Raw genomic sequence first — 19,698 nt, forward strand, 5'->3', positions numbered from 1 at the left:
AACAAGCGGCTGAAAATGTGAACGTAGAACTCAGATGAAAAGTGCAGATTTAGGACTCACATTATCAGGACACTGTGGAAAGGGAAAAACAGCAGAGGAATGAAAGACAAGCTTTAAATGCCTTCATTTAAGAGGAGGCTAGAGTGGGTGAGGAGCTAAAATAAGTGCAGTGTCCTAGAAGCTAAGAAATGAAAGGAAGGAAAAGGAAGTGATCTTCAATGACGTCAGTTGCTATGGAACTGTCAAGTTCACTTGTAATGACAAGGAGGTCATTTGTAACAGCTGGGAGCTTTGTAGTTTACCATTTCGTCCTCCTAAGGATAACTAGGAAATAAGTATCTCTTCACCACGTCTTGGACTATGGTTCCTTTTGCACTTCTACTTTTTGGGATTGGAGTTGACAATCAGTCGAATACAAGTTCCCATAGACCTCATTTTCCTACCACCTACTGTAGGTTTTCCTTAAATGTGCACACAAGCAATGCACCAAACAAAAAGTAATGTAGGCAGTCCTTAAAGGTATAGCCTTCTAAGTCAAGAGCCAATGAAAGAAAGTTGTTCAATGTCTGCATATGTAGAGGCTTGAGGTACACACATAACTCATCTCCAGAAAGCTCATGGATCCTCGATTCAATCTAGACAGGGCCTTGAGTCACAGTACGTGGGTAGCACCCATGGGAAAGCCAAAAGAGACTAGTAAATTGGGGTCAGAAACCTATGGACCTGGGACTTCTAATCACGGGCAATCTGGTGTTTGCTGTTCAGCGTGTAACAGCACCCCTTCAAATTTCTCCATCTACAAGAAGAGGTTTTAAGATAACGGGCCCTAAAAAAACGAATGAGATTTTTCCACCCTCTCCAAACAAAAACGTCTTCTTGCTTGCGTTTTCCAGGGGTCTTCACGGCTCAGCGATCTCTTAGGAATGTCGATCCGACAGCCGAGGTCGCGACGTCCGGGTCTCTGTGCAGGCGCAGGAAGCAGCCCCTGGGTTGGGGGGCAGGGGTCGGGCTGGGCGCGTCGCGCGGCTGCGCGCTCCCTTTTGCCGAAGCACCTCCCCGGAAATCCGGCGTCCCCGGGGTCGGAGGTCTGGGAAGTGCTTCCTGGAGCACGGAGGCGGTTACAAATCACGTGACAGCGGCTTTTGGAGAAACCTGTGTCAGTAGCTGTCGTCTGAAGTGACAGCTCAGGGAACCGGGCAGCCCAGAAACCCAGGTAACTGGAGCCAGTTTGCCCCGTGTTAGGCTTGGGCCCGCAGGTGGCGCGGGCGGTGAGACGGAAGAGAGGACGCCCCTTTCGCCTCCCCTTTAGGCCTGAGTTTTGGGTGTGAGAGGGTGAAGTGGTCTGAGGTCAGGCATCTCGGTTACCCGTCTGGGTATGTGGAAACTCCGAGTGCCTTCAGCCTCCTTGTCACGAGCCCTGGAGTCGCGGATCCTTGTCTGACCCTGAGGAAAGCTGACCCCGCGTATTGGGTTGGAGGTGGGGAGGGCGAGGAAGTGGTGAGAGGAGAGTCATCAGGAGTTTCTTTTTCAGGCGTGGAGACTGATCCTGCGAGAGGAAGGGGTTCATCATGGCGGATGTGAGTTTACACAAGAGGAAGGAGAGAGAGGGCGGGGAGAGATAGCGCTTCCCAAGTACAAATTTGTTTCGTTTTAGCGCTTCCCTCCACTTCATTATTTTCTCTAGGATCCGAAGTGAGAGATTAATTTGAGTAGTTTGCGGGGTCCCGAGTTTCTGCCTGGAATGGGCTTGGAGGACTCTAAGGTGCCTGAGGTTGAGAAGATTTTTTTTTTCCCACGCCCCAGTTCTGCGGGCATGAGAGAAGCTCTGCATATCTACCATTTCGATTTCTAAATGATGGTTTGTTGCTCTGAATCTTTTTCCAGTAAGTGTTACGTCTCTCTGAGCTTATTGTAGCAATTGCAGATGATTTATAACCAACACCTCTTTAGCACAGCAATACAAGCAAAATTCTAAATTTAGAGAACTTCACTGCTAGAAACAGCAGGTGATTAATACTGTTAACGTCTGTGTTTGTTTATAGTTTACATACTGTTATTTTGCTGACATACATGCTAAACATTCTTTGGAACCTTGAACATACACTCATTTAATTCTTACAGTAACTTTTATGAGGTAGGCACTATTATTATTATCCCTGTGTTATAGATGAGGGTGCTAAGGCACAGAAAGATCAAGTGACTTCCTCAGGTTACACAACTAGGAAGTTGTGGAGTCAAGATAGCAACCCAGGCAGACTGGCTCCAGAGCCCGTGCTCTTAACCAGCACACTAAATGGTCATTCAACAGCAATATGAATCGGATTTTTCTGTTTAGGTTGCAAGATTGTTTTTCAACAGTTAGCAACTTTTTATGCCTTTATCACTCCATTTTTGGGTGTCTTCCATTATATTTTTGAGGCCTTATTCTCCAGGCATAATCAAATCACTAAATTCTTTTCAGCATCTCCCTTGAAAAGATTGCTGTAGTAAGGGCTGTGAGAGAAATAAAGATGACTAAGGTATGATTTCTTTCCTTAAGGGTTTCTAAAGTTAAAAAAAAAAGTATAGTAAGCAAGTGATCATACATGTGCATACATTATTGTGTAAAAATTCAAAGGAGAGAGGGATTGCCTCGGTTTGTCTTTATCAGGAAAGCTGGTTTGGCGTATTTGGTGGTTGAGATTAGCTCTAAAGGATGAGTAGCAATTTTTTTTTTTTTAAAGGCCGAGAAGGTATTACTAGTAGAACGAATAGCATAAGCAAAGTTAGAGATAGGAAAGGAAAAGATGTATGTGGAGGAGCTGTGAATAGTCCATTTCAGCTGCGGCTGAGGAAGTGTATGAGGGAGTGGTAGGAAGCAGGACTGTAAAATCAGTCGTAGACCATATTGTAGGGAGCCTCAGATGTCTACAGAATTTGTACATAATTTGGTAAACAGTGGAGAGCCATTCAAACATTGATTCTTGATCTTGGCTGCACAGGGAATCATGTGGGGAGCCCCTCCAAACCAGGCATCAGAGTTATTTTTATGCTCTCCAGGTGTTTTCCATAGCCAGGGTTGAGAATCACTGCAACTATAGATTTAGAGAAGGAGAATAATACGATTATTGGCATTGTGTAGAAATGTGTGGGGTAGAAATGGTAGACCGTCATACCAATTGGGAGGCCAGTGTAAGTCTTAAACAGTCAACTGAACCTAAACTGTAACATCATTTGGAAGGGAGAGAAGAACACCAGTTTAAAAACATTTGGCTTCACAAGTGATTTTTAAAGTGATACATGTGAGTTTTGGGTTAAATATTACTTTATGTTTCAAAGCTGAGTAAGTAACAGGGATTGGTAGTGCCATTAGTGGAAACAAGAAGAGATTGGGGAAATCTGGATTTCAGATGAAAAGTGATGAGTTGAGCTTTGTGATAGTGTGTGCAAAGGTAAGCTGATGGTGATAACATGAAATAAAGTGAACGTCCAGGTTTGGAGAATAGTAGGGATTAAGGAGCCAAATCAGTCTGATTTACCTATGTAGAGCTCATGATTGATGCCGGGATTGTCAATGAAACTCCCAGATGAGAGAGTGTAATGAGACAATGTAGTCTTCTGTTTCTTTAGTCGTAATTGTGTTCCATGCTAAACACTTGACACACATTGTGGTTTGTCTTTAGCCATGCGAGGAAACTGAGTTTCAGAGAAGCTTGTCAACTTACCCAAGACTGTTAAAGTGATGTTAGAAAGTCTGTGGATATGGAAAGATGTTCATAATATATTCTCAAGTGAACACAAAGTTAGCAACAAGAAGATGTACAATAGTATGAAAAGTATGATCTAATATTACTGCTAATATGTATTTGTGTTTCCACTTCTGGATATGCTAATCACTTTACATGCATCGTATCAATAAAGTTCAATAACAATCTTATGATGTAGGTTCTATAATTATCCCTACTCAACAAATAATGAAACTGAGGCTTAGAGAAAAAGGTTAGTTAACTTGTTGGAAATCACACAGCTAGTTAAAGCATCAAAATCAGAAAGAGAAAGAACACAAGCAAGAATGGTTATGAATGAATACTTAAGTTACCTGAGATGTGGATAGGACGGTGTCTAGAGAACCAGTACAAGGCATTATTATTATAATACGATTTTTTATATTCTCTTTCAGGACCTAAAACGATTCCTGTACAAAAAATTACCAAGGTAAAAAATTACTAATTTGTTAGTAAATAAATTCTGCTTAACATATGTTAATTTTATGTAGTATTTTGTTTCTGTTTATCTTAGACTAATATATGTGTATTATGCTATTATTCAGCACTTTCAAATACCTAACATAATCTTATGTAGCACAAGTGATGTGCTTTGAGTTTGCAGATAAACAACATGAGCGCTTAGAGAAGTTACATGACTTGTCTGAGGTTAAACAGCTAGTGAATGCCAGAGGGCTAGAACCCAGATTTCTTGCCACTTTAGAGTTCTTTCATAGCGATTTACTGGATTATACTTTGACGTAGTTGGAGTAATTTCAAGGGGAAAAAACCTAAGAATTTGCCTTTATTTTTCACATTGCTTGTAAGACCTAATTGCTGAGTCTACATAACCGGAAAATGCTAGTCTTAGCAGCTCATACTTGGAAAAATCACAAGGCTTTCTTCCACCTGCCCACAGTCCATTTGATGTACCATTTTGTAAATTAGGCTCTTGTGTTGAGGACAGTGACTTCCTTTTAGGTATTTTACTGATTCAAAGGACTTTGTCACTTTAGTTGAATTAAAATTCACATTTAGTTTAATGTAAAATGATACCTTAGAGTTAAGGGCTTGAAAGAGAGGAATATATTGAGACATCCATTCTCACATTCCAGAAGAATTGAATAACCTTTGAATTAGTATAGCAGAATATGTAGTGAGATCCTTTTTTTTTTTTTTATTTCTTATTCTCCGAATCTGTTTGATGTTAAAAAGGTTTTAGATGTCAATTTACATAGGTGGGGAAAGAAAAAAAAAAAACACTTGTTTGGATTTTTGCCTAAATTGGTTTGTGTGGTTTGCCTAGGCTTGTGCCTTTACTCTGATTACAGAGCACTTGAAATTAGTATTATCTTCTAGTTTTGATTTATCTATATTCTTCTCTACTCAGAAAGAAATCACTACTGAAGTGTTATTTGTCACCATTGACTTTATGTTAATATGATACTTAGATTCATTTTTACTGTCTCCCTCCTAGTACTGGCAACTGTAAAGACAAGCTGCCGATTCTGTTCTCAACCTAATGATCAGGCGTACCAGTAGCCTCAGCTGTGCACAGTAGGGCAGGGCCATAAAAATGACCATCCAAGCTGGAACTGTCCAAAGCAGTTTTAATTATTAAATTTCTAGATTTTGACTTAAATGAGAGATGTGTGACTCTTCCTTTCCCTATAACACTTAGAGGCTATTGTAGGGTTACTAACTGGCCTAATTTCGATATTGTTATGTCACAGGGAATAGGGAGAGAGGTGGGGAAGCCGCTAGTCAGTGGAGCAGTCACAATACACAACATTCATCAGATAAGTTCACCATCTTGTATGGACATGGTTTGTGGCACCCCAAAATAATTACAATAGTAACATCAAAGATCATTTATCACAGATAACCATAGCAAATATGGTAATAATGAAAAAGTTTGAAATACTGTGAGAATTATCAAAATGTGACACAGAAGCACAAAGTGAGCACATACTGTTGGGAAAATGGTGCCCATAGACCTGCTCGGTGCAGGGTTATCAAAGCTCAGTAAAGTGCAGCCCAGTAAAATGAGGTGTGCCTGTAGTTACAGGACTGTAGGCTTTGTGTTATACTTAAGGGGCTATAGGTCCTTTGTAAATGATGAAAGTTTGAGGATGTTTCCCCATTATAATTTTTAACATTTTTGTGCTCTAGGGATTCTCACTAATAATTTAGTATTTAAACTGCATGGATAAATTATGTCATTCTCAGTGTGCACAGGTGACAACATTGATGTTAATTAATATTTTTGAATGTTAATTATGTACCACCCACCCTCTGCTTTACATGCATTATTTTTTAAATTTCACAGTAGCCAAATAAGTACACTTATCCCCATTTTCAGATTAACTGAGACTTAGAGGTTTTGTAACTGACGCAAGGTAGCTTAAACAGTAAGCACCAGACTCTGAACTGGAAACCAGGTCTTTCTAACTTCACAGCTGTAGACTTAACCATTCTGCTTACTTTTTGTGTAGGCGTGGCTGAAAGGATTGCTGTATGACCTCCATTCTTTCTGTCCTGTTCCCTCAGCTTACAATGATCTTTCTGCCCCTCTTTTCTTAGTACCATAGCATCTCAGCTGAGATACCACTTCCTCAAGGAAGCCTTCCCTGACCCACCTGTCTGAATCAACCCCCCTTTTATAGGCTTACGTATCCCCACATATCTCTTAATGGCACTTCCCAAGTTGTAGTTTTATATTTGCATGAGGTGATCTGAATGATAGCTGCTCTCCTTTTAGATTATAAGTTGTGTGAAGGCAACTGTGTCTCTTTTTGCTTGTTATGGTGGAAGAGTTTTGGCAAACATGTTATAGGAGCTTATATCAATAATTGAGTTCCCATGGTTTTTCAGAAATAATACATGAAAATTACCATTATGACTTTGAAGGTACGTATTTTGAGAAAATGTTTTATAATATTTTAACTTTTTGTTTTCTTTCTAGTGTTGAGGGGCTCCATGCTATTGTTGTGTCAGATAGAGATGGAGTGCCTGTCATTAAAGGTAAAATGGAGCAATTACATGCCAGTGTCCTGTTTGCTTTTGAATAAAAATGTATTTATATCTGAGTAATATAGAAGGCAAGCATAAAATAACCCATTTCAATACATTCAGGAGATGGTCTTAGTTTGGGAGGAAATGTTTGCTTTTGTGTGTTGAAGGCTGGGTTGGAATCTTAAGTAACTTATTATATATCAAATGTATCACGATATCGTCCAGAGTTTAAGCATGGATTCATCACAAACCCAGTTTCCCATTAAAGACATTTTATGTAAACGATTAGTAAATCTAAGTGATGAGAGTGGGCATATATGCAGCTAGATATATTATACACACAGACTCCCCCAATATATGTTTTTTATCAGTATTGCTAGTAGTTTTAGGATAAACATCCATACATTTGAATTAACATAAATTTATTGTTTTGTTTACTCTTTCTTGTTCTGCTTCCTTACTGGAAGTAAGATTTTGAAAAACTTTTAACTGCACAATTACTTTAGTTTACCAGAATCTAACAATAATTTTTGCCTAAAGAAGAACTGGTTAACCTAAGGAAAAAAAAAAAAAAAGAAAGAAAAGGATTTCTTTTTGCCTGAGTTTTACCTTATTTTTAAAGTATATATGTCACAGAAAGAGTAAATAATGTTCTGCATATTTTGTTTACAATTTATTTTCCACCTGGGGTTATCATATATGTCAGATAATTTCAGACTTTAGAATTGAAAGAAAGTTTAGAAATTAGCTAATTTAGTTCTTTCATTTTATAAATGAAAATGGTCAAGCACAAAGAATACATTGTCAGTCCAAAGTTGCACATGCGTCAGTGACAAGATAGGCAAAGAACCCATCATCTCCTGATGTGTGATCCAGTGTGCTTTCTAACCCAACATAGAACATAGGTAGCCATGGGCAAGTCACTTACCTTTTCTCAGTTCTGTAATGAGGGCTTTGAAGAAAGTAATCTCAGAGATTTTCCAGTTCTCATGTTCTTTCTGAGGATCGCTGTGTTAAAAGCCCTTAAGCTCAGCACTTACTGGTACAACTAACTCCACTTAGACCTTTTCATGAGTGAAAGAAACTTAAAACACATGGCCAGTTGTAGAATTATTATCATCTACAAAAGATACTTCTGTGGGTTTTATAAGAGCAAAGGTTTTTGAAGCTTTTTTTTTTTACTATTCTAGCTTTGCTCTCAGTTAACCAAAACATTCAATTTATTAATTGTACTGATAATCATAATCTGTGTTTTAAGTTAGATATTAAGAAAATGGAAACAATTAGTATTCATTTGAAAATTTTAAAAAATTGTGAGAACCAGCATTTCTTCCCTTAGATATATGATCACTTAACTTCTGGCTGAGTGGTTTTTCCCACCTAAATTGATGAGACCCAGTCAGTAATATGATTTTCTGTATTGTGAAGCATAACCATTGTGCTCCATTTTTTACAGGTTTATGTTAAAAAAAAGTGCTCTAGATCTTTTCCCTACCATATTTCCTGCATAATTTTTACTTAAATCATTTATATTTCCAGTGGCCAATGATAATGCTCCAGAGCATGCTTTGAGACCTGGTTTCTTGTCTACTTTTGCCCTTGCAACAGACCAAGGGAGCAAGCTTGGACTTTCAAAAAATAAGAGTATCATCTGTTACTATAACACCTACCAGGTAAGTTCATAATTATCAAATGGTTTGCTGATGATTTCAACTATTATTATGTCTTCTGTATAAAGTAGTTTGTTTTATAATTCTAAATTTTAGTTTCGAAGGGGATGGAATTATAAAATCTTAACCTTCAAATTGGTTATGTTAAACTGTAGTAATTTTTTTCACATTTCAGGAATTAATTAATATAGAAAATTAGATTAGAAGATTTAGTAGTAAAGTATATGTTATCCTAAAAAGGGTAAGTCAGGTCACTATTACCTCCAGTAGATGGTGCCCTTAGCTTATTTAACAACTGTGATTTCTCAAATGACACACTTTTTTTTTTTTTTAATTAATTAATTATTTATTTATTTTTGGCTGTGTTGGGTCCTCGTTTCTGCGCGTGGGCTTTCTCTAGTTGCGGCGAGCAGGGGCCACTCTTCATGGCGGTGCGCGGGCCTCTCATTGTTGAGACCTCTCCCCTTGCGGAGCACAAGCTCCAGACGCGCAGGCTCAGTAGTTGTGGCCCACGGGCCCAGTTGCTCCGCGGCATGTGGGATCTTCCCAGACCAGGGCCCGAACCCGTGTCCCCTGCATCGGCAGGCGGACTCTCAACCACTGCACCACCAGGGAAGCCCCACACTTTTTTAATTGTGGTGGTGACAGATGCAGAATTTTCCTTGAAAGTCAAATGATAAGTTATTTAAATTTGTTATCACTACTAATTCCTTCATTTGGTTTGAAATATATAAAATAAGTGAGGTTATTATTTGTGGGAAAGAAATTAGTTGCTACATATCTCTTGACCTCCAGCTGGATTTTCTTCTTTAGAATAAATTAATCACTTCTACTTTAGAACAATGTTTCCCAGAGTATGTCATGTACTACTGATGGTACATAAGTGACATTTTTTATTTTAAAAGTTATATATTTTAATGTCTTTTAGGCAAGAGATAACCAGCCCATCTGACCTTTAATTTAGCCAATAAGGGTTAGGTTGAAGCTAAATTTTTTAAAAAGATAGTTGATTCAAAGTTAATTTAAATTTAAATTAATTTAAATTATAGTGGTTCAGAGGAGGCAGAAGATCATTAAGTTATAACCACTTGAATGACTGAGAAATACTGCTTTGACCTATTTGCTTATCAAATATTTATTGAGACCCTATGATGTAATTGACACTCTGCAGGGCTTTAGAAGATAAAAAAAGATGAAGACACAGCCCCACCTTAAAACTTTCCAGGCTAAGTGGTATTAATGTCTCTAGGAGATAATCAGTAAGCCTGTTTTATGGAAATACTTATTTTCACTGTTGCATGTTTTCATGATGTAATACCATGATGTTAGGCTAGTATCTTACACATTGACCATTTAAAGTTTTTTGGAAGATTAAGATATTTCATCTGAATTACACTACCTTTTCACTATGTAACATATTATTTAGATCTTGTTCTCTTTTTAGGTGGTTCAATTCAATCGTTTACCTTTGGTGGTGAGTTTCATAGCCAGCAGCAATGCTAATACAGGTGTGTTTTAATACGGCTTTTAATTCTTTATAATACCATATCTGAGCAGTCTAATATGATAGGCATAGCAGATTTAGAGTAAGAAAACCTAAATTCATGGCCCAGTCTACCATCTGTTCCTTGATCTCTGGAAGTGTAACTTCTCTGAACTGTGTTTTTCATATCTGTGTAATGGAGCTAATGTCTGCTTTCTCGATCTTGTGCGCTTATTTTTTAGTTCAAATGAGACAGTGTATATATAGGTAAGTGATCGTTTAAGATAGAAAGGAAAACTAAATGTTATCTTCACCTCTTGAATGCTATATCTTGCTCACGTTACAACAGTTTAAGAAAACAAAGAAGAGTAGAGAAGATAACCAAACAGAACACGTAAAAACGATCAAGGATGAGTTCAGTTCCATATAGACCAATCTATAAAATGTTGAACAATAGTGGGCAAGATGAATGTGATTGAGAATTTAAAGAGTGTGACTAGGATGAATATACTCATTCTTCTTTAGGGTGGAAGAATTTGAGGACGAACACTGGGAAGCTGTACTTTCTAAAGAGGATAGTAAGATCTCATTGTATCCAGTAGCCTTCACTGTCTATTTTCATGTAAAATAATGACAGTATTCAGTTGAATTGTAATTTTTTTCCTCTTTTGGTTAAAGTGGAATTTTTTTAAGGTCTGTCTCCTTCAGCTTTCACCACTGTTAGAACTGTTATGCATTCCTTTTCTGTTTTTTCTCTTTCCAAGCTCTTTGAGCCTGCTTTGTTTCCAGCTATGTCACTGAAGCCTGTATTTAGATTCCTCATCTTTAAAATGAGGGGTTTAGATTTGATAATCTATTGGGTCTCTTCCATTTCTAAATGTTTTGAAGCTATAAAATATCATATGTGAAAACACTTTATAAATTGTATAGGATGGGAGTGGTGTCAATATTTTAAGTATATTAAACCTCAGTTCTGATAAATCAGTCATGTGATAAAATCATCAGTTATAAATTATGATAATGTGCAGAACTGTATTTTAGTATTGATACTTAGAACATTTCCTTGAGAATCCAAGATGCTTTTAATGCTCTGTGAGACAGAGGAAGATCTTTATTTGAGCATAAAACAAGCAGTATTTAAGATATATATAGCCTTCTACTCTGGTAAACTAAGGAGAAGCTAATTTCTAGACTAGTTTGTTTCTTTCAGTGTATGTTTTATACTCCTACCAAGCATCTTTAAAATTATTGTTTTCATTTGAAATACCCATTTATATCTTAGCTTTATTGAATTTATATAATAAATATTTGATTATTCCTTTGCTATCTACCTATCTTGATAAAGTTCATTAAAATTGGCTCAGGAAAAAAGTATACCTTTTTTTAGTAAAAATCATGTGTATTATTCCTGAATCAGTGCAGATTTTGAAATAATAAGGTATAAATTAAAGTTTTCCTTTCAAAACTAACAAAATTATAGCACATATGGAATTCATTTTACATCTTCTAATACATATAAATATTTTCATTAATTTATGTTAATAGATGATAAAAATAAACTTCATAATGAATATGGGTTTTTGATTATTTAGAATTACAGTATTTTGTTTTAAGTATGTTTTAGTAATGGAGAATGAACTATGTCTCACTTACTTTTTTAGTATTATACATTTTGATAAACATTTTTCTAATGTTCAAATTTTCTTAATCCCTTTGTTTTAGGACTAATTGTCAGCCTAGAAAAGGAACTTGCTCCATTATTTGAAGAATTGAGACAAGTTGTGGAAGTTTCTTAATCTGGCAGTGGTTTCTGTGTATACCTTATCTTCATAATATCAGACAGTATCAATCCAGCAATCTTTAGACCACAACAACACTTGTATCCATGTACTCAAGAAAGGGCCCCTTTTTCCACCTTACACTAGAGAAAGAGCCTATAGATAGAATTTACGGACAGATTGATTCTTATCTTTTCTTGTGTAGGGCCTTTTCTTATTTGTGAGATCTGGGGATTCCACAGAAATGGTTCAATCTATCACAGCTCCTATGGAGTTAGTCCAGTCACCAAATATGCATGAGATTCTATTCGGTGGCTCAGAATCAAAATGATACTCTGATCCACTTGAGCCATGAAGTGCTCCCTATTGTACAATATGCCAGGCCTGCAGAATGAAGCAGACTCTTTTTATTGTGAATAGTGAGGACATATTTTTCTTCATATTATTTTATTTGCATTGAGAGGAAGATAAAATGGCTTAGTAAAAGTAATAGAATCAGTACAATCACTAACTTTCCTTTGTATATATTATTTTGCAGTATAGGTGAGTATTACTAACTGATTTGATTCTTCTCAGAGGGTGCTGCTCTTTAATGGAAATGAAAATGATAGCTAATGTTTTTTTCTTCCACTCTGCTTTCTGTAACCAATCAGTGTTTTTTAATGTTTGTGTATTCTTTATAAAATTTAGATGTGATTCATTATTGAATTGTTTCCAATATTGGTATGTATATAAACATGGTAGTATAGCCCTTTTTTTTCATACATGAGTATAAATAAAATAGTATTTTTAGAAGTACAGTTTGAGCACTGTGTAGGTTTTTTTCCCCCAGACTATTTTCAAACGTTTAAAGACTATAATTAACTTAATTCACTCTTTCAGCCACACGAATAAGTGACTGTTTCACATCTGGTTTGGAGACCGTTTTACCTAACATAAACTGTGAGTTGGAAAATAAACCTCATCCATGAGCCTAATTTAATCTCTGAAATTGGTATCACAGTTCTAGCATGTGCTTTTCATTTTCAGGAATTCAGTCCATTCAAGGTTGTTAATTTCCTCCTAGGATCTTTGACAATCAGAGTTTGTCACTGGTACCTGGCATTGAGCACCTACTGTGCGCCATTCACTAGCGCTACCACATTGCAGAATTCTAAGGAGCACAGTGTACATCATATTTCTCTGCTCCAGGAGTGCATTTTACATGACGTGTACGAATGCAGTCTCTCAAGTTGTACAGTAAGATCAGCCGGGCACTGTGTCTGCCTCCTCCTTCTTGCCTTCCTTTCTTCCTCCCTCCTTCCCTCTCTTCTCCCATCCTCTACAAATATGAGACTAAATTGTGGTACCTATCTTTAAAGAATGTACAGCTTAGTAAACGGAACAGGTATAGGAAGTGCTGTGATGAAGCTGTGCACAGGATGCTATAGAAAACACAGAATGGGGCATTTAAATTGGGCAAGAACAACAGCCTTTACAAAGAAATAGAGGCAGGAGATATGTTTTACCTGCAGCATGCTATAAATAGTTAATTGTTATAGCCTAATGAAGCATTAGACACATCCATTAAAATCTAGAATTCCCATTATCCAGATTATTATTTAACAGTGTCCAGGAAGTTTTTGCCAATGCAGTGATGCATGAAGCAAGAAAGTCTTTTATAAATGAGGTGACCAAAATTGTAATTACTGGTAATTTTATATGTATACCTACATACATTCATACCCACCACAGGAAAGAGAACTAATAAATGGAGATATTTAACCTTTGCATGGTGAACACTGCTACTATTAAAATTTCTATTTTAAGGGGTATAATAGTTAAATTATTCTTTAGTTCATCCAGAAAAATAAGTTGAAACTTCTAAGGAATTTTTGAAAAGGTAATATAAAAATAGATTATTTTTAAAGGATAGTGTAAAACTACATCAGGTGCACAACTAGACAGTTCAGTAGAACAGAACAACCCAGAAACAGACTTTAGTACATACATATGAGGAGTTAAAACATTGTGAAGATGACATCATAAGTCAATTGGGAAAGGTTTATTAAAAAAATCAGCACAGGGCTTCCCTGGTGGCGCAGTGGTTGAGAGTCCGCCTGCCGATGCAGGGGACACTGGTTCGCGCCCCGGTCCGGGAAGATCCCACATGCCGCGGAGCGGCTGGGCCTGTGAGCCATGGCTGCTGAGCCTGTGCGTCCGGAGCCTGTGCTCCACAACGGGAGAGGCCACAACAGTGAGAAGCCCGCGTACTGCAAAAAAAAAAAAAAAATTAGCACAGACATTCTTTATGCCCTACTGATGGAAGTGTGAATTGTTATATCCTTCTAAATAGGACAACTTGGCAATCTCTACCAAACTCAAGTGCACATAACCTTTTACCCAATGTATTAGGATTCTCCAGAGAAAGAGAACCCACAGAGACAAAATATTTAATTTGGGCACCCCATGTTGAGTCAAATTGACACAAAAGCCCACAATTCCACTTCTAGATATTCATGTTACCGATGCATATGGATGTGTGAAAAGTATATACTTATAGTCATTGCAATTTAATAACATTAAAGGATTGGAAACAAGTATCCATCATAGATGAGGTGACCTGTTTTTTTTTTTGTAACAATGCCATTTTATACCTGCTGTTCTCGGTGTAATTATTAGTGCTCCTTTCAACTCTGAAGGGTCCCACTTTAGATAGATTATATGTTCACCCTAATCATAGAGGGTTGGTTAAAGAAATTTCTACATTTGCCCAATGGAAAAAAGAACGAAGAAGACTTTGGGTACTGAGATGGAATGATCTCCCAAACATAATGTTCAGAAGAAAAAGCATGGTGTGAAACTGTGTGCTATGTTACAACTTATGTATAGGAAGAAAAAATATAGATGTATATTCATATTTGCTTGTATATGATAGGTATCTCTGAAGATGCACAGAATGTGGTAACGTGGGTGGAGTGGAACTAGGTAATTGGGGGACAGGGTTCCCAGGAGCGACTCTTTTCACTGTAAACTTTACTTATTGAATTGTTAACTATCCAAAAGTGATAAAATTAACTAAATAAAATATTTCAGCAAACAACAAAATTTATAATAAAATGGTGATGAGGTATTTGGGAAAGAAAGTTGTATCACTTGGGGTTCACCAAAAAACAACCAGTAGGATATATACATGAATTAGACTTAATTCAAGGGACTGGTTACCTGATTTTGGAAATTGGCAAGCCCCAAAATCTGCAGGGCAGGCCAGAAGCCTGGAAAATCTCGGGCAGGAGCTGAGGCTGCAGTCTACAGGGAGAATTTCTTCCCCATGGAAACCCCAGTTTTGCTCTTGAGGCCTTTCAACTGCTTGAATGAGCCCCACCCATGTTATGGAGCATAACCTCTTTTATATAAATTCAGGGGAATGTAGATGTTATTAAGCACATCTATGAAATACCTTCATAGCAGCATCAAGATGAATTCTTTCTCAAGAAGGCTCTTGCTTTATTTTACGTGGCTGTCCACTAGCCAGACCTACTTGAAATGTCCACAGACTGGACTGTTCTGTTTGTTGGTACAAAATAAGTTACAGAAGTTGAGGGTTAAGGGTTTAAAAAACAGCAGACATACTATGTCTATTGAATTTGATTTAAAAACTGGGATTGTGATAGTTGTATTTTTACTTCAGTGTTCTAATAACGTATTGGATTTTACAAATTCCCAGTCTGTGATAGAAAATAAATTTTAAAAGAAAATTAATCTGGCCCTTTTCCATAGATAATTTAAGAAGCTCTGCTCGACGTCATGCCCAGACAGCCTGAATCGTGGTGAGCAGAGTGTAGGCTCAATGTGGCTGGGAAGACTTTGGCAAAACTACAAGTTTGCTGCAGTTGACCTGAAGTAGCAGTAGAGAGGAGGGAAGTAGAGTTTATATTCATCCTGTAATAATTCTCTTGCTCTCTGCCTGAAACAGGGACTCAGTGTAACTCCCTGACCTGCACCCCGAGCGTGAGTGAGAGGGAAGGACCAAAGAGCCCAGTCTCCCGAGTGCCCTGGGCTGGAGAGAGAGGCCTGTGGCCTGCTGAGTGTCCTCCTGTCCAGTGGCCCAGGAATAGGGACGGGTTTCCCTCCGAGGCAGTAACAGCCATCTTACCGTTGAGCGGGGCTCTCCTGGTCCAGAGGCAGCAGTGCTTCTGCGGGGCAAGATTTTCCCGGGGTTGGGGGGTTTCTGAGAATAACTGCTAATCCTTCGGCTGTGTCTTGAGGTACTTTATGATGAGCACATACTGTTAGCGACAGAGCTTGACACAGACAGCTATTCTCCCAAACAGCCCCACTCCGATTTGGCACGAATCATCCTCCCTCGTCCTAGGGCCCTTCCCTGAGATCCCTCGGGGTGAAATCATGATCACTTTTCAGGGCTGAGACAGGTAAAGAGAGCAGGTAAAGCATCTGGGGTAGTACTAATTGCATGGTGTATGTTAGATCGCCCTTTTCATGTCAAAACCCTCCAAACAATGGCTTTATCCCAGCTGAAGCCCACTCCATCATATAGCTTTGTGTGCCTCACTTGAAGTATTTATCGTATTTACTTCTGTACGTCGTCCTGGATGTATTTCTTATCTTTTCCATATTCAACTGAAAACTCATTGAGGACGGGGACTATTTCTTCAACTCTGAATCTTTCAATCCTTTGTAGCTCATAGTCTAACCAAAGTGGACTCTTCATTGCTATTTATGATATTAATTGGTTATATTTCTTTTAAATTACAGTTATTAAAAACACTTCAGTAGCAAAATATTACAGGCACAGCAAAATCATGCTGTTTTTAATAAACATAACCAAAGAATGTAAATAAACATGACATATTTTACAAAAAATGAAAAGAATGTTACCTACACAACACCCTTGCATCTAAGAAAACAAAACAAAACTGTACGTCTCAGTGAAGATTTATGTCTAACTCCTTACTTTGCAAAGTTGACACAATACTTTTTTTTTTTTTTTTTTTTTTTGCGGTACGCGGGGCTCTCACTGCTGTGGCCTCTCCCACTGCGGAGCACAGGCTCCGGACGCGCAGGCCCAGCGGCCATGGCTCACGGACCCAGCCGCTCCATGGCATGTGGGATCTTCCCGGACTGGGGCACGAACCCGTGTCCCCTGCATCGGCAGGCGGACTCTCAACCACTGCGCCACCAGGGAAGCCCAACACAATACATTTTAACTTGACATTTGCTATATTCCATATGATACAAACATTACAAAATACATTAAAAACCTTGTTGAAACATACAAAAATTTAATGTAATTTCTGAGTCCTAGATGTTTAAATAACAGAAGAAACGTATTCAACAAGGTAGCCCTTTGGACTGCAAGAGCAGCGTCATATCATAGCTTTGCTCCACAACCTTATTTTTGGGCTCTTCCTCCACTTTTGTCTCCCTTCAAACTTCAGTCTAAAAAAGCAGTATTAATAAAGATAATAGAAGGGGTTAAAATCTATTTAGGAGCTCTGGATGCCAGTATCTCATCCCCCTATTTCAATCCCCTTGTTCTGGCTTGAAAATGCTGTGTAACAAACACAGCATTACCCTTTGCATGTGGATTTAGTGTTACTCCCTCAATAGACAAAAGAAGTTCCTCTTGAATAAGGTGTAGGGTGCTCCGTGCAGTGCAGGGTACATCTTTCTTCTCTTGGGCAAATACCTCCCTCTCACTCTGGGGAAGGGATTGTTATAACACACTCTACTTTGAAAGTTTCTTTCAGTCTGTTTGAGAAGTGTTGGATGAAGATAACTTAGTGCTTACAAGTGCTCTATTATTGTTATAATAATAATTATCGTGATAATTATTATTAAACTACAAGTTACTACTTTATCACTCTTCCTCAATTTATGTTTTCTCACTCTTTAAAGCATTTCCCCCAAAATGACTAAAAGATGCTTTTTTAAGATTGTACCTTCCATTATCCTTATCATCTTACCCAATAGCCCATAGGAGATTTAGTTCTCACAGGTTTATCATTAGAGGGGAAGAAAGGACCCGGTAGATATCTGAGCCTTTTACAAAGAGAAAATAAATACTACAAACATTTTCCATTTTAGTTTTGGAAATTGTTTTGTTTTTTTGTATAAAGGGGAAAAAAAGTAAAAACAACACTGCTCCTCTGCCCCAGTCTTGGACATTTGCTATCCCAATACACTTTCTGAAAAGCCGTCTAAACCTCGGGCTACATATATAGCTGTTGGATAATAGCACAACTTGGAAGTCAGATGAGTTGACCCTGGTGCAGAGTGGGACTTTGGGTAACTAATGTCAACCAGCTTGGGGACAACAATGAGGGACAACAAAAACCATCTCCCATCACGTGTTCTAAGATCGAGCACACCTGGTCGCAGTGGTTCATCCGTCTCCATCAGAACAAGGAGCCTTCGGTATTCTCAGGGACATGGCAGGATCTTGAAGGGCAGCAGTCTTCTGTGAGTCAGCAAATGTGGTGTCTTCTGAGAGGTCCAAATCCGCATCTGCTTTTGATTTGTTTCTACAGAAAAATCCTTAGCTTTCATCTGAAACCTGCTGTGGATCACAACATCAGGAACATTCCACCCTGCTCCTGGGTCAGGGCATCCCTCATCGAGGAAGGTCTGTCTATTTAAAGATGAATGACCGAGATCGGATTGTGCCTTCCCCTTGATCAAGCTGTTTTCTTATTTGAGACTGCAAGAAAGCACACCCACGTGTATTTATTATTGAGCAACTTTAAGATAACGAACTTTGGCTTTTAACAAACATTAAATAAGAAATGCTGACTAGTAAGAAAACCGTGCAACTACAAATTAATTATCATGTCCCCTCCTCCCCAAGTTTTATTCTGGTTTTCTGTATTTTTCTCAGGAGACTATACTGTAAAGTGGTTGCTAAAACATGCACAAATTGGGAACTGGCCTAATACTTTTAGTAATCCATAAAATGCAATACTATTCAACGAATCAAAATGAAGATATAGATCTAACTTTATTGATTTGGAAAGATGTTCATGATATATTGTTAAGTGGAGTTAGCAAGTAAAGAACACTGCAGAATGATGAAATTTTGTTTCTAATATTTATTTGCAGAGGGAGAAGTCTGAAAGGATGTGCATTTGATATATTTTTACTTTAAATTTTCTATAATGATTGTGTCACTTGCATAGTTACAAAATAGAAGAAATAAAAAATGAGTTGTATTTGAGCAAAAGCTTCATATGGCAGAGTATTTCCCCATTGAATATCAAATACATTGGAACTGTCTCAGAATGAGTAGTATATTGCTTTGGATCTCAAACTGAAAAGATAACCAAAAGCAAAAATCCCAGTATTTGGAAAGGAATATTCAATAAGATTGTATATATCAGCTAATTTCATTTAAAAAATTAGGAATAGTTGTCTGTAGTTGAAAACATGAAGGGTTTCAAGATGGTATTTATAGGAAATTTGAGAAAGCTTTAAGGACAAGTTCTTGGCTAACAACTCACTAACTTGCAAACACACAAAAAATGCATGAGACTAGTAAATTCTTAGAAGCCCTTTGTCTTCCTCCCGGGAGGTACATAGAAAGCAGATAAATTAACACACCTTTGGTCCTTGACTGGCACAAAGTAACGCTTACACTGGACATTAAGCTAAGTCTCTCTGGCAAGCCTCCTTCTCTGACAAAGTAAAAGGATTTTCTACTATAGAAATATGTCTGCTTTCCTCTGTCTGGCCTCTGGTCCCACATGTCCTCCTCCAGGCAAACTTGGACCAGCCCACACACTTAAAGGAAGCCTGATAGACACCAGGGTGCGAGGCTAGGCTCTGGGGCTGAGACCCCAGTGCATTTTCGTTCTTTTGCTTTTACTCCTATCTCCATCCCTTCCACATCCCAGAAGAATGAACAGACTCTTCCATAAGTCTGCAAGTAGACCTCCTGTCCGTTCTCGGGGGTTGTCTGACTCTTTCAATAGAAATATGTTTGAAATCATCAACGTGATTTCTGAGTGCTAGGT

At 38.0% G+C, this 19,698-nt stretch overlaps 2 protein-coding genes across 4 annotated transcripts in view; one reads left to right on the forward strand and one right to left on the reverse strand.

Moving 5' to 3' along the window:
- Positions 1-1,085: 1,085 nt before the first annotated feature.
- LAMTOR3 (late endosomal/lysosomal adaptor, MAPK and MTOR activator 3) lies at positions 1,086-12,489 on the forward strand. Of its 3 annotated transcripts, XM_030865610.2 has the most exons (8): positions 1,086-1,213; positions 1,532-1,577; positions 4,160-4,194; positions 6,709-6,767; positions 8,298-8,431; positions 9,873-9,936; positions 10,437-10,489; positions 11,634-12,489. In XM_030865610.2, exons 2-8 carry the CDS (start codon positions 1,569-1,571, stop codon positions 11,637-11,639), a joined length of 360 nt encoding a protein of 119 aa, XP_030721470.1. In that variant the 5' UTR covers positions 1,086-1,213; positions 1,532-1,568; the 3' UTR covers positions 11,640-12,489. The 3 variants fall into 3 exon arrangements, with proteins under 3 accessions (XP_030721470.1, XP_030721468.1, XP_060155745.1); XM_030865608.2 differs by lacking the exon at positions 10,437-10,489; XM_060299762.1 differs by lacking the exon at positions 11,634-12,489 and having other exon boundaries at positions 10,437-11,625.
- A 1,403-nt stretch (positions 12,490-13,892) lies between these two features.
- The window catches only part of DAPP1 (dual adaptor of phosphotyrosine and 3-phosphoinositides 1), a 63,365-nt gene continuing 57,559 nt past the window's right edge, over positions 13,893-19,698 (reverse strand). The window contains exon 9 of the mRNA XM_030865604.2: positions 13,893-18,389. Within this exon, the coding sequence (XP_030721464.1) occupies positions 18,321-18,389 (69 nt within the window). The 3' untranslated portion in view covers positions 13,893-18,320. The remainder of the gene's footprint in view (positions 18,390-19,698) is intronic.

Source organism: Globicephala melas, chromosome 5, assembly GCF_963455315.2.
Source record: "Globicephala melas chromosome 5, mGloMel1.2, whole genome shotgun sequence".
Taxonomy (NCBI): domain Eukaryota; kingdom Metazoa; phylum Chordata; class Mammalia; order Artiodactyla; family Delphinidae; genus Globicephala; species Globicephala melas.

Excerpts from the sequence above, each read along its gene's own strand:
- LAMTOR3 (XM_060299762.1), top strand. Across the intron at positions 4,195-6,708 it reads CTGTACAAAAAATTACCAAG|TGTTGAGGGGCTCCATGCTA; the intron begins GTAAAAAATTAC and ends TTTTCTTTCTAG. Across the intron at positions 6,768-8,297 it reads TGGAGTGCCTGTCATTAAAG|TGGCCAATGATAATGCTCCA; the intron begins GTAAAATGGAGC and ends TTATATTTCCAG.